This window comes from Pristiophorus japonicus, chromosome 3 (assembly GCF_044704955.1).
Source record: "Pristiophorus japonicus isolate sPriJap1 chromosome 3, sPriJap1.hap1, whole genome shotgun sequence".
In the NCBI taxonomy this organism is placed as follows: Eukaryota; Metazoa; Chordata; class Chondrichthyes; family Pristiophoridae; genus Pristiophorus; species Pristiophorus japonicus.
The window spans coordinates 258,479,317-258,492,540 of NC_091979.1; the positions used below are offsets into that span (position 1 = coordinate 258,479,317).

The following is a 13,224-nucleotide window of genomic DNA, read 5'->3' on the forward strand; positions in this document are numbered from 1 at the left end:
GTGGAGGCCCTTCTCCCGAGGATTTTGACAGTTCGCAAGTGACGGATTTCGGCGCATGCGCTTTGCGTGCCTAAATCCAAAAAGTGCGGGACATCTTTGGGTGTCTGCGCACATCGTACGCGCCCGTAGAGACCGCGATTTTTGACCTGTTAACTTAGTTTCTCTCTCCACAGATGCTGCCTTAGCTGCTGAGCATTTCCAGCATTTTCTGTTTTTATTTTGCTTCAAACTTCTACTTGTTTTCTGTTCTGCTGTACAACAAAGCACATACATTGGATTGCAATCTGATATTATGTGACACATCTGCAGGTTTCTGGAGGAAGGGGCAAAGTAAATACTAGAGAGATTAAATTCAGTTTAAATCAATTTAATCCAAATTGAACTTGATCCCCAGTATACATGGTTATCAGCAAAATGTCGTATCAACCCCAAGTTTGGCAAATTGGAGCCATAATGTTAATTTAGGTTCTAACTGATATCCACATTAGATCCAGGAGTGTAACAGTGGATTAGAAAACTGGCATGAGAGACACTTAAATACAAATCTAGAAATCAGGCACTTGTTCATTTCTGAGTAGTCAATCTATATTATTGCAAGGTAACACATCAGAATAGGAAATTATAAAGATAGGTACACAATGAATGGGTTTCTTTAGCAAATGTGGGAAGAAAGAAGGATCACTGGGTCTGATTATTGACTATTCGGTGGAAGTATCCAATTAACATGAAGTTGTAATCAACTGAGCTAATTATGTACATGTTGAACCTCCTTTATCCGGGACTCCCTTATCCGGCACCACCCCTCATCCGGCACCATTCCTGGCCACCGGCTGGTGCATGAGCAGAATTCCGACATGAACAAATTGAAGTCCTTCCTCGCTGCCGACTCCCGCAGTCGCTGGACTGACCCTGCAATCCACTGCCCCCCTCACTCCCTCCCCATTATCTCTCTGCCGCACTCTCAGCCCCAATATTCCCTTGTTCAGTACCTGTACCATCCAATTTAGCGTGACCTCCCTTCGTCCGGCAAAATCCCCTATCCAGAACAGACCAGGTCCCGAGGGTGCCAGACAAGAGAGGTTCAACCTGTACTATAATATATACTAATATATTTCAAGGGCTTTTGATGTTAAGTCAAAACATCTAAAGAAACAGAAATGTTTTCTTTTAATACTGAACCCAAAATCTGTACTAATAACACATTTTGAAATGAATGGAGTTTCAGTCATTGTGGCTATTTCTGTCTAAAATGTTGAATTGGTGCTGATACTGTCTCTTGTTTTGTAACCCTAAAACTGTTTTATTGGAACATTCAGAACTCTCACATTTTACAAGTCATGTCACTTCTAAATTCATCAAAGAAAATATTCCAACCCACCAGAAAATCTCTCAAAGGAGTGTGTAATTGGATTTGAAATGGCAGTTTTTTGCAGTTAGTTAAAGCAAGGTTCTCTGATCCTCCCCCCCCCCCAGACTTTATTTCATAAAATAATTTGAGAATGTACTGCCCAGTATTTTATTGGTGGGTTTTGATTTAAACCAGATCTGTAAATCTTCAGATCAACTCTGACTGATTTTGATTTCAGTTTGTTGCTGAAGTTCAGCTAGTACAGGTTCGACCTCCCGAATCCGGCAACCTCGGGACCGAGGCCGAACCGGTTTTCATGTTTTTATGGATTTCAGAATGTCTTTCTGACGTCACGAATCCGGAAACACGCGAGCCCAGGTTTGGGTATTTCCGGATTTCAGAACATCAGAAGGGGTGGAGTGCTCGCTGAGGAGCTGTTCGGGTCACCGACCTCATCAATGAGGTCGTCGGGTGGGGCCAAGCCGCTGAGGAAGTGTTCGGGCGGGTCCCGCCGCCGAGGACCTGATCGGACGGGGACTCGCCGCCGAGGAAATGTTCGGGCGGGGCCCCACTGCCGTGGAGGAGTTCCTTGATTGGCCCAAGTAAGGTGGGGCCAGGCAGCCGAGGTAAAGGGGAGGGAGGGGGCCGGGGTGCGGTCGGGCCGCACGAAGTCGGGGCGGGGCGAAGTCGTGGCGAAGTCAGGGCGGGCGAAGCTGGGCCGGGTCGAAGTCGGTTCGCCGAGGCGGGGGAGTCCGGATATCCGAAAATTTTCCGGTTTCCGGACAACCCCGCCACGGATCGGATTCTGGATTCCGGAACGATGGATTTTGGAGGTCGAACCTGTATTTTGAAATGTAATTTATTATTGCTAAATTCAAGAAGCAAAGCTTACTTATGAGAAAGAGATGATCTAAATGGGAACATTATCACAAAATGCTGAAGTTCGAGAATCACTTCTACGCCTCAGTATAAAAATAAATTAGGTTACTCTCTATATAGCTGGCTAGAGAGATAGGGAATAATAGGTGCATACTATTATAGATTTAATCCTGTCCCAATGGAATCCTTACGTGTTTTGAGTTCATTTGAAATTGCAACCAAGATTACCTTATCAGGCCTCTTATTTAGCCATTTTGGCAAACCCTTTACATTAGTTTACAAACCCACAACACAGTGATGCAAATTGTCCTGAAGCACATCATCAAGTCATTTGTTACTGTGGTTCTTGTTCCTCCTGAAGCAAAAAGATTTGCCCATTACTTTGTAAAGACACTTTTCACCTGGGGGAGGAGGGCGTTACTGCCTCCCGGGAAATTTCCCGGGAACTTGTGGAGGCACAGCCACGGCAGTGGCACGCTCCGCGGTTAGCACCCCAGGCCATTGCGCATCCGGCGATGACGTCATCGGCGTTCGCGGCGACCCCTGACCATCCCGCGCTGACCCCTTAACACCCTGTGGACGAAATTGCCCAGTGGACCGCAAAGTTGGCGGACATCCGCTCTCGGGGTGCTCCTTAAAGGGGAGGGCGCCAGTGCCCTGGGCTGCCATCTTTTTTTTTGCCGGACGACCCTTGGGTTGACTCAACAATGGCGGCCCTAGCATGCTCTGGGCCGCCATCTTGCAGCCTGGCGCACCGTCTTGGTGGCCCAGTGGAGGCCATCAGCGGCCTTGCAAAGTGTCCAGCAGCCCTCCTCTTTAACTGAAGGGGAGGGGCGTGGTAGCGCATTAGCGCCACGGTTACCACCCCCAAAGGAAGTGGAGCACGGGAGATTGCAGTCCGCTTCCTTTGAGGGGCAGTAATTGAAATTCCGCGGTGGGTGTGGGACTTCTCTGTCTGCCGCTAAAAGTTCTGGCTGCAGAAGACTACCGCCCCCAATTGGGTCCAGGGCTATTTCGCCCCCAGCGCCTTTTTTAATCTATTTTTTACATATATATCTGTAAGATATATCCAAATTAATCACTTTGTGAATATGGTTTGTATGCAGTTAATTTGTACAGGTACAATAGTTAGTCATTTTAAGAAATCTTTCAACAAAGACAAGATAAGTGTAGGGATGGAGGGTACAAGATCGATGCGAAGGTCCCAGTTTTGAATTGCTACCTCGATTTATACTTGAACTTGGGTATCTTCACTGGAGAAGTTTTGCTGGTTTTAACTATGTCATCAGGAGAGGGGAAAGTTGTTTGGATGACCTTTCCCAACTTTACAAAGAGCTGCATGAATATATGTTTAGGAGGAGATTGAGGGCTGTACGGATAAGTGCAAATAGAAATGATTGCATGTTGTGCGGAACATAATAGTTACTGTGCTGATGTTGCCATGCAAATGTCACAGCATGGAAGGCTGCTGATCAAGAGTGAGTAATGCAAGGGTGTAAGATTAGATGGGTATTCTGGAGTTTTACCTGATTTGTCTTTGAGAGAAGACAGAAAGAAACTTTGCCAAACCTTTTCTCCGGAGATAAATCAGATAGAGCAGATTATACACAATCTGAGAAACGGATGGGCTTATCTTAATTCCCGCCTCCTTATATTCTTAAATCACCATCTGCTTAAGCCACAAACCATGCCTCCCGTTGTTCAATGTGGAATGATGGTTGGGAGCAATCTAGTATGTAGACTATACTTATCTAGTTATGAAGACAGAAAAAAGCAAGCACGTGAATAGGGAATGTATGAGACCGATTTTAAAGGTTCACGTAACAGTGCACCTGCACGTCCAACAGGTCAAGAAATGTTCAAGAATGCATGTGAGGCTGCTGTAGCTATTTCACCTGGAGTTAGGAATAGAGAAAAGTATAGTCAAGTCCGTAGGTGATGCTAAGCTAGGAGATAGAGGAGTAGAGTTTGATTTGCACCATACAACTGGCAGTCTGTTCGAGTGGAGCACTCGCTGTTATAGAACCTGACCCATTGTCATTCTATTGATTTCAGTAGGTTCTATAACAGGTGGAAAGTTCGTTCGTCATGTTTGTAACCTTCACATAGCTGTAACCTTTATGTAACAACACTGTACACTGTATACACCTGAGAAATGCACACCTTGACCACAGGGGGTGAACTTGTGGGAGACACTCCTCACCTGGTCATCCAGGTATATAGAGGGAGGTCTCGTGCAGGGTTATCACTTCTTGGTCCTGTGAATAAAGGTACAGGTCACAGAGTGACCTTGTCTCCAGTATGTGCCTTGTGTTGATTTGCTGCAGTGTGTAAGGACATAATATTTGGCGACGAGTAACGGGAATCAACGACGCGAGAGAATGGCCACCGGTAGCACTGAGGAACGGTACTGTGTTGGTGAGGACTGGGACGATTTCATTGAGAGGCTCCAGCAGAGCTTTGTCACGAAGGACTGGCTGGGAGCAGCAGTGGCTGACAAGCAGAGGGCGCATCTACTGATCAGCTGTGGACCTAAGATGTATGCGCTGATGAAAGACCTGCTCGCACCCGAGAAACCGGCGGACAAGACCTTTTGAGGAGCTCAGCAAACTGATCGGTGAGCACCTCAAACCGGCGAGTAGTATACACATGGTCCAACACCGATTCTATACTTACCGACGTCGGGAAGGGCAGAGCATACCGGACTTCGTTGCGGACCTTCGGCGCTTGGCCAGCCTCTAAGTTCACAGACGCCTGCAGGGGGGAGATGTTACGGGATTTCTTCATTGAGGGCATTGGTCATGCCGGGATTTTTAGGAAGCTAATTGAGACCAAGTACTTGACCTTGGAAGCAGCGGTGTTGATGGCTCACACCTTCATGGCGGGGGAGGAGGAAACCAAGATTATATACGCACGCAACTCTGCACCCAACGTGGCGATGGAGCAGGAAGTTAACATGGTAAACGCGACTCAGAACCCCGCAGGCAGGCAAGGGCAATTTGACACCAACCAGGCAATAACAGACTCTAGGGTGGGTTCTCAACAGACACAATGGCAGGTTGAACGGACATTTACACCATCACAAGGGACAATACGTCCCGGGATGGGACCATTGACACCCACAAACAGAGTGCTCAAGAGTAATCAAAGAGATAATCAGAGAGGAATGCCTGGTAACAGCTCTTTTGTTCACAACAATCTCAGCTCAAGCTGGAGGTGCGGGGGCAGACATGCTGCGAAGACCTGCCGGTTTCAACAATTCATCTGCAGAAATTGTAACTTGAGTGGACATTTAGCCAGGATGTGCAGGAAGCCCGCAGCGAGGCTGGTTTACGAAGTGGATGAACCACAAGAGGGGTCTGCAAGACAGGGGTATGCCTGGGACACAGCAATGGATGCTGAAGTTCAGCAGGTTCAGGTGGCAAACATCCACAGCTCATACATAAGAACGCCACCTATGATGATGAGAGTACTATTAAACGGCATCCCAGTATGCATGGAGCTGGTCACAGGAGCCAGCGAGTCACTCATGAGTGACAAACAATTTGAGAAACTGTGCCACTCAGCTAGCAGACCCAAACTTGAATGCATTGACACATAATTACGGACGTACACCAAAGAGATCATCCCAGTGCTAGGCAGTGCAATGTTGGTGGTCACACATAATGGATCTCAGAACCAGCTGGCACTCTGGATTGTCCCGGGAAATGGTCCCGCGCTTTTGGGGAGGAGCTAGCTAGCCGGGATGAATTGTAAATGGGGGGATGTGCACGCCATTTCATCTGTGGAGCGAAGTTCATGCTCACAGGTCCTACAAAAGTTCGAGTCATTATTTCAACCCGGCGTCGGGACTTTCAGGGCACCAAAGTAGTGATACGCATCACCCTGGACGCCACACAGTGCACCACAATGCCAGAGCTGTGTCGTATGTGATGCGGGAGAAAATTGAGAGTGAGTTGGATAGGTTGCTAAGAGAGGGCATAATTTCGACCGTTGAATTCCGCGACTGGGCAAGCCCCATCGTCCCTGTCCTAAAAACGGATGACTCAGTCAGGATCTGCGGCAACTACAAGGCCACCATCAACCGAGTATCCCTTCAGGACCAATACCTGTTTCCGAGAGCGGAGGGTCTTTTTGCCACGCTGGCAGGCGGCAAGCTGTTCACCAAGTTGGACCTCACTTCGGCCTACATGACCCAGGAACTGGCCGAAGAATCCAAGCTACTGACCACCATCATCACGCACAAGGGGCTGTTTGTATACAACAGGTGTCCGTTTGGCATTCGTTCAGCAGCCGCTATCTTTCAGAGGAACATGGAAAGCTTGCTCAAATCCATCCCCGGAACAATCGTATTTCAGGACGACATCCTTATCACGGGTCGAGACACCGAGGAACACCTTCACAACCTGGAGGAGGTGCTACGCCAACTGGACCGGGTAGGCCTGCGACTAAAGAAGTCCAAGTGTGTGTTTTTGGCCCCAGAGGTCGAGTTTTTGGGCAGGAGGGTTGTCGCAGATGGGATCCGGCCTACCGAATCCAAAACGGAGGCGATCCGTCGCGTGCCCAGGCCCGGCAACACATCGGAGTTGCATTCATTTCTGGGACTATTGAACTATTTCGGGAACTTTCTGCCGAACTTAAGTACATTGTTGGAGCCGCTACACGTGCTCCTGCGTAAGGGTTGCGATTGGTTTTTGGCGGACTGTCAGGAACGGGCTTTCAATCGGGCGCGGAACCTGCTTTGTTATAATAAGTTATTGACCCTGTACGACCCCTGTAAGAAATTGGTTTTGACATGCGATGCATCATCCTATGGGATTGGGTGCTTGTTGCAGCAGAGTAATGATGAGGGCCAACTCCAATCTGTGGCTTATGCCTCCAGGTCGCTCTCCCGAGCAGAAAGGGGGTATGGGATGGTTGAAAAGGAGGCACTCGCATGTGTCTACAGGGTGAAAAAGATGCACCAGTACCTTTTTGGCAGAAGGTTCGAGTTAGAAACGGACCACAAGCCGTTGCCATCCCTGTTGTTCGACAGCAAAGCGGTCAATGTCAATGCGTCAGCTCGCATACAGCGATGGTATCTTACGCTGGCTGCGTATGACTACACCACATGGCACCGGCCAGGCACCGAAAATTGTGCTGACGCGCTCAGCAGGCTTCCACTGGCCACCACTGAGGGGGCAGCAGAGCAAAGCGCTGAGATGGTCATGGCTGTCGATGCCTTTGGCAGCGCAGGCTCCCCCATCACAGCCCACCAGATCAAAACCTGAACAAACAGAGATCCCCCCCCTATCTCTGATTAAGAAATGTGTCATGACTGGGGATTGGGCGCCCGCACACGGAGCATGCCCTGAAGAGGTCAGACCGTTCCACAGACGGATGGATGAACTCTCCATCCAAGCTGACTGCCTACTATGGGGCAGCCAAGTAGTCATACCCCAGAAGGGAAGGGAAGCATTCATCAGGGAACTCCGCAGCGAGCACCCAGGTATTGTGTTAATGAAGGCCATTGCCCGGTCACATGTATGGTGGCCGGGAATTGATGCAGACCTGGAACACTGGGTTCGCAGGTGCACGACGTGTGCCCAGCTGGGCAATGCCCCCAGGGAGGCCCCACTCAGCCCGTGGCCCTGGCCCACCAAGCCATGGTCATGCATTCACGTAGACTACACGGGCCCGTTGATGGGAAAAATGTTCCTCATTGTTGTTGATGCGTACTCGAAATGGTTCGAGTGCATCATATTGAATTCGTGCACGACATTCACCGCAGTGGAGAGTCTGCGTGCGGTCTTTGCGACCCACGGCTTTCCGGACATCCTAGTTAGCAACAACGGCCCATGTTTCACTAGCTATGAATTCCGGGAGTTCATGTTGGGTAATGGCATCAAACATGTCAGGACAGCGCCGTTCAGGCCGGCTTCCAATGGCCAGGTGGAACGTGCGGTCCAAATCATAAAGCAAGGCATGGTCCGGATTCAAGGACCCTCCCTTCAATACCGTCTATCGTGCCTCCTGCTGGCCTACAGGTCCCGACCGCACTCGCTCACGGGGGTCCCACCAGCGGAACTACTCATGAAACGTACACTTAAAACTCGGCTGTCCCTCATTCATCCATTCTTGTCAGACATTGTTGAGGGCAAGCGCCAGTCCCAAAATGAGTGCCACGACTGTAACTCAAAGGGGAGATGGATAGAAATCGATGACCCTGTATTTGTTCTGAATCACGCTGTGGGGCCCAAGTGGCTCGAGGGTACTGTAATTGGTAAAGAGAGGAATAGGGTCATAGTGGTCAGACTCAACAATGGATGGATATGCCGCAAGCATCTGGACCAAGTTTAAAAAAAAAAGGTTCAGCATGGACACTGAGGAACCTGAGGAACATCATGAGATGCTGCCCACACCACTACCAGTGAACGAGCAACAAGGACCGTCAGCAGCATGCACAGTCCCTGCGGCCAGCCCGGACGAGCCGGAATCACCACAGGTGACAAAGACTCATGCCAAGGCTCAACAACCAGAGCTCCAACTGCGGCGCTCCACGAGAGAGTGTCGACCGCCTGAAAGACTCAATCTTTGACCCAAAGACGTTGGGGGGAGGTGATGTCATGTTTGTAACCTTCACATAACTGTAACCTTTATGTAACAACACTGTACACTGTATACATCTGAGAAATGCACACCTTGACCACAGGGGGTGAACTTGTGGGAGACACTCCTCACCTGGTCATCCAGGTATATAAAGGGAGGTCCCACGCAGGGTCATCACTTCTTGGTCCTGTGAATGAAGGGACAGGTCACAGAGTGACCTTGTCTCCAATATGTGCCTCATGTTGATTTGCTGCAGTGTGTAAGGACATAACAGTTCTGCCAGATTAATGCCCATGTGCTGAAGGCAAACTTTTTCCCTATAGTGAATTATGAAGGAAAGAGGAAAATTGTAAATGGACACTCATAAAGCAAGTGGATGAAATGATGCTGCTGTCGTTTTAATATAACAAAGTGCAAGGTGGTAGAATGATTGTAAGAATGGCAGCGGAGGGAACAATCGATAATCAGGAAGCGTGACTGGGGACAGGATAGGTGGTTAAAAGGAATTAGGGGTCCTAATACAAAACTTATTAAAAGTTGGCTCGCAGGTGCCAAAAGTGACAAATAGGAGCTCAACTTCAGTAGAAGAGATATAGGGGCCGCAATTCACCACTGCCGGAAATGGGGCGCACTGACCGCGTTTCAGCTGTTTTCACCACCGTGGTGGATGTGCTGGCCTCTTGCGTGAAATTCAGCTCTTTGTCTTTTTTTCCAGTGGGCCGGAAATCAGTCATAATGGGGGCAGAAGTGGGGGCGAGCACGGAGTGTCTGTGAAACTGGGGGCGGAAGTGGGGGGCGAGCGGAGTGTCCGCCGCTGTCAGTCATCACGCTGGCACGTCACCACATCTCTCCCTTTCACTTAAAGGGGAGGGCCACTGCGAGCTCTGCGATTCTTTTAGTTAAGTCCACTGGGCCACCAGGGAGGGTTTCGGCCAGGCCGTTGGCCTGACATGCAAGAGGGGGTGCCAGGTTGCCCGTTGGCGGCCCGGCCGAACCCGGGGGCATGATTGCCGGTTTGACCTGGCAGTCGGCCGACAATAAAGGGACTTCATCTCAGAAGCCAAGGTAAACCAGTTAAAAGCAAAGTATCAACCGGGAGAAAACTCTGCACACAAAAGATTATGAGGTTGTTGAGCGCACTACTCCAGATTGCCACAGATGCAAAATCAATTAAGGTATTTAAAAGTGCGAGGGATACTTAGGAAGTAAAGGTATTAAGAGAGGGAGCCCATCTCAGAAAGTCAAGCATGCCAAATTGTGTAATCACCATCAGGGAATTGAGATTAAAAAGGTAGAACTTGCGCGGCTAATAAAATAGCAGAGCAGGCTCGATGGGGCGAATGGCCGCCTCTTGCCCCGAGGTTCCTCTTCCATAGGACTCATTTTTCTCTTTCTTTCACTTCCACAGGCAGGGCTGGCGTCTGCGGATTGCCCAGAGCAGCTGATAATTGCACTAGAGCCTGAAGCAGCCTCTATCTACTGCCGGAAGCTCCGCCTTCATCAGATGATTGATCTCAGTGCCAAGGAGGCTGTCAATGGTTACAGCCCCACAGAAACACTTGCATCTGGAATAACACATGGTATCTTTGCCTGTTTTGTTACTTTGAGTCATCAATTAACAAAGCATTTCTTAATAGAAATGATGCAATATCACTCTCGATGGTACATAGCATTCTCCTTACACCAAATGTTAGCAAAGTAGATTTTCCCTTTCATTTAAAACCACTCTTAACACTCACCTAAGATTAGAGCTGCAGCCATGAAACACATTGAATCCTCTTTCCATGTTAAAATCAGTCTGGAATGCTGTATTTTCTTAAAATGAAGCAATACGCAGAGTAGCACCATTTCACTGGCCTAGCCTGTGGAATTTCCTGAACGTTGCTCTAATGAAAATTATGAATCTGAATATTGGACTTTATATTAAATGTTGGTGACATTTCACCAAGTTCTAAGCTATTCTTTAGCAACCTCTTTTGGAAGCAGCAGACGTTAGGTAAAGACGTTAAATGATTTACATAATAACGATGACAAGATTCCATTAAATTGACTTCAGATGCCTTGCAGGTTTTGGCAAAAGTAATGAATTTAATAATTTCTCAGGCCAAGAAAAGATAATCCTTTATTTCAAATGCAGATAATAGAAGGATTAACTCATTTTATTGAGTACCATTTTAAAAGTTATGAATAAAAACATTTTTAGTAATCAATCAGCAGCTAAAAGCCACCATTGAGTCCAGATTTGAATTATTTTCTTGATATTTAAAAGTATGTTTGTGTACAATATTTCACCAGTGTAGTATAAACCTGTCATGCAGATTATATCAATTGGTATTGAAAACAAACTGAATTGGATCTGGTAATACCTGTACATAAATTACTGATGCAATTAAAGCTTCCTCTCTATCTGATACGAGTGTGGTGGAAGAGGAAGACTCTATTCCAAGGACATAGCCTAAATCGTAATGTTCCACAAATTAAAACTCTCTCATAATGTAATGTTGCAGAAATGAAAATCTCTCAAATTCCCCCTGCCAGTTCTGAATTAACTGATCCCATCTGAGATGGTGGTATGGGAGCAACAAACAGCCTCAGCACTCTTGAGCTACCGCAAGGAAAAATCAGTTCATGTTCCACTAGCTATTTCTGGAATGCGTGTGTGTGTCTGTGCATGTGTGTGTCTGTGCATGTGTGTGTGTCTGTGTGCATGTGTGTCTGTGCATGTGTGCCTGTATATGTGTGTGTGTGTTCTGAGAGTGTGCATGTGTCTGTGCATGTGTATCTGTGTGCACGTGCGTGGCTGTGTGCATGTGTATGTGTCTATGCTAGTGTGTACGTGTGTGTTTGTGTGTGCGTGTGTTTGTGTGGACATTGAGTGGGGACAGGACCAGTCTTGGCTTCGGTGTCTCCCACAGTTGAATAGCTTGCTGACAATCACTATCTGGGCTCACAGATGAAGAATACCCACTTGGGAGAGGTGTTGATGTGAAGTAAGTGCCGATGGAATTACACCCCATTGCTGTTTCAGGAGAGAGTGGAACAAAACAGATACTTTTAAAATTTCTCAATCCAGAAATTTATGTATAAACTGCGATAATTCCAGTTAACCGTGATCAAATCTGCATCATTACGATAGGTAGCCTTTTAAAGTTTAATGTCAAACAATGATGTTGAATGTTTAAATAGTTAATCATTCGGAGAAAATTTTACAAGCCTGCACTGGCAACAGACAGTCTCGCCACCGACTGCGCATATTGCAAATTGTGATTTTCCAACCAGTAGTAGGAAAATCACGGTGCAGTGTGCACCTGAACAATGTTCCCTTTAAGCTGTGTGACTCTGAAGCTCACACAGCTGGTGATCCGGCTTTTAAATCGAAAAACTGCTCATGTGCGGACTTTTGAATTGCCCGCACAGCCCGTTAAAGGGGCCGGGCGGGGCAAAAAAATTATAGGGAACATTGCACCTGAATATCTGAAATACCTTGCCCACCAGTAAAGCCTGCTGTAGCAGTATGGACTCATAAAATCAGCCCAGTGATGGGACAGTATTCATTTTAGTTGCAGTACTGAAAAGGTTCCAATTACGTTTCAATTCTTATGTGATTTGTACATTAAGTATTTAATTATTTTTTACAAAAGCAAAATAGTGGATGCTGGAAATCTGAATAAAAGCAAAACATGCTGGAAACGCTCAGCAGGTCAGGCAACAATTGTGGAGAGAGAAACTGTTAACGTTTCAGCTCGGTGAACCTTCATCATCGACCTGAAACATTAACTCTGTTGCTCTTTCCACAGATGTTGCCTGAATACTTCCAGCATTTTCTGCTTTTATTAATTTTCACTGGCTTAATTGAGCAGGGAAGTGTAAAACAAAGTGATTTGGGTGCCATTACTTAGCAGGTATGGTTTTTCCCTTTGGGAAATGATGCTGCTGTGGCACTCCTTGGAAATAATCTGGAATTAGTGCCTTGCTCGCTGCAGTGCTGGCCTCTTTGCTAATTCCTCATTGGCATATACTCTGCCCTGGACTTGCCATCCTAATTATTGAAATATCTGCTGGGGGCTTTTCTCAGATGTATGTCTTGAGCATTATTTCTTAATGGGGAAACCACACCTGTCAAGTAACAACACCCAAACCACTTTGTCCTATACTTTTATGTTTATTTCCTCAAACACCATCTGCAGGTACTGCCATTCATGCTGGGCTCCTGCCAAGGTCAAGTGCAGGGCATTTATTTCCTTTATTGCTAATGTGTGAATGGAGTTAATATGGCACTGCCCTTGGTGCTTGTCCTTTATTTCAGATGTCTGGCATCTAATATATCATCCCTTCTAATTAACAAAGAGCAAGTCTGTTGGGTGGCAACAGGGTTTCACTGACATTTGTCTGGGATACTGGTGGCCCTG

General features: G+C 47.2%; 1 protein-coding gene across 2 annotated transcripts in view; it reads left to right on the forward strand.

Moving 5' to 3' along the window:
• hspa12a (heat shock protein 12A) overlaps positions 1-13,224 on the forward strand; it is a 157,781-nt gene that overhangs the window by 113,320 nt on the left and 31,237 nt on the right. For both annotated transcript variants that reach the window (XM_070874974.1, XM_070874976.1), the window contains one exon: positions 10,224-10,395. In XM_070874974.1, coding sequence (XP_070731075.1) covers positions 10,224-10,395 — 172 coding nt within the window. The remainder of the gene's footprint in view (positions 1-10,223; positions 10,396-13,224) is intronic.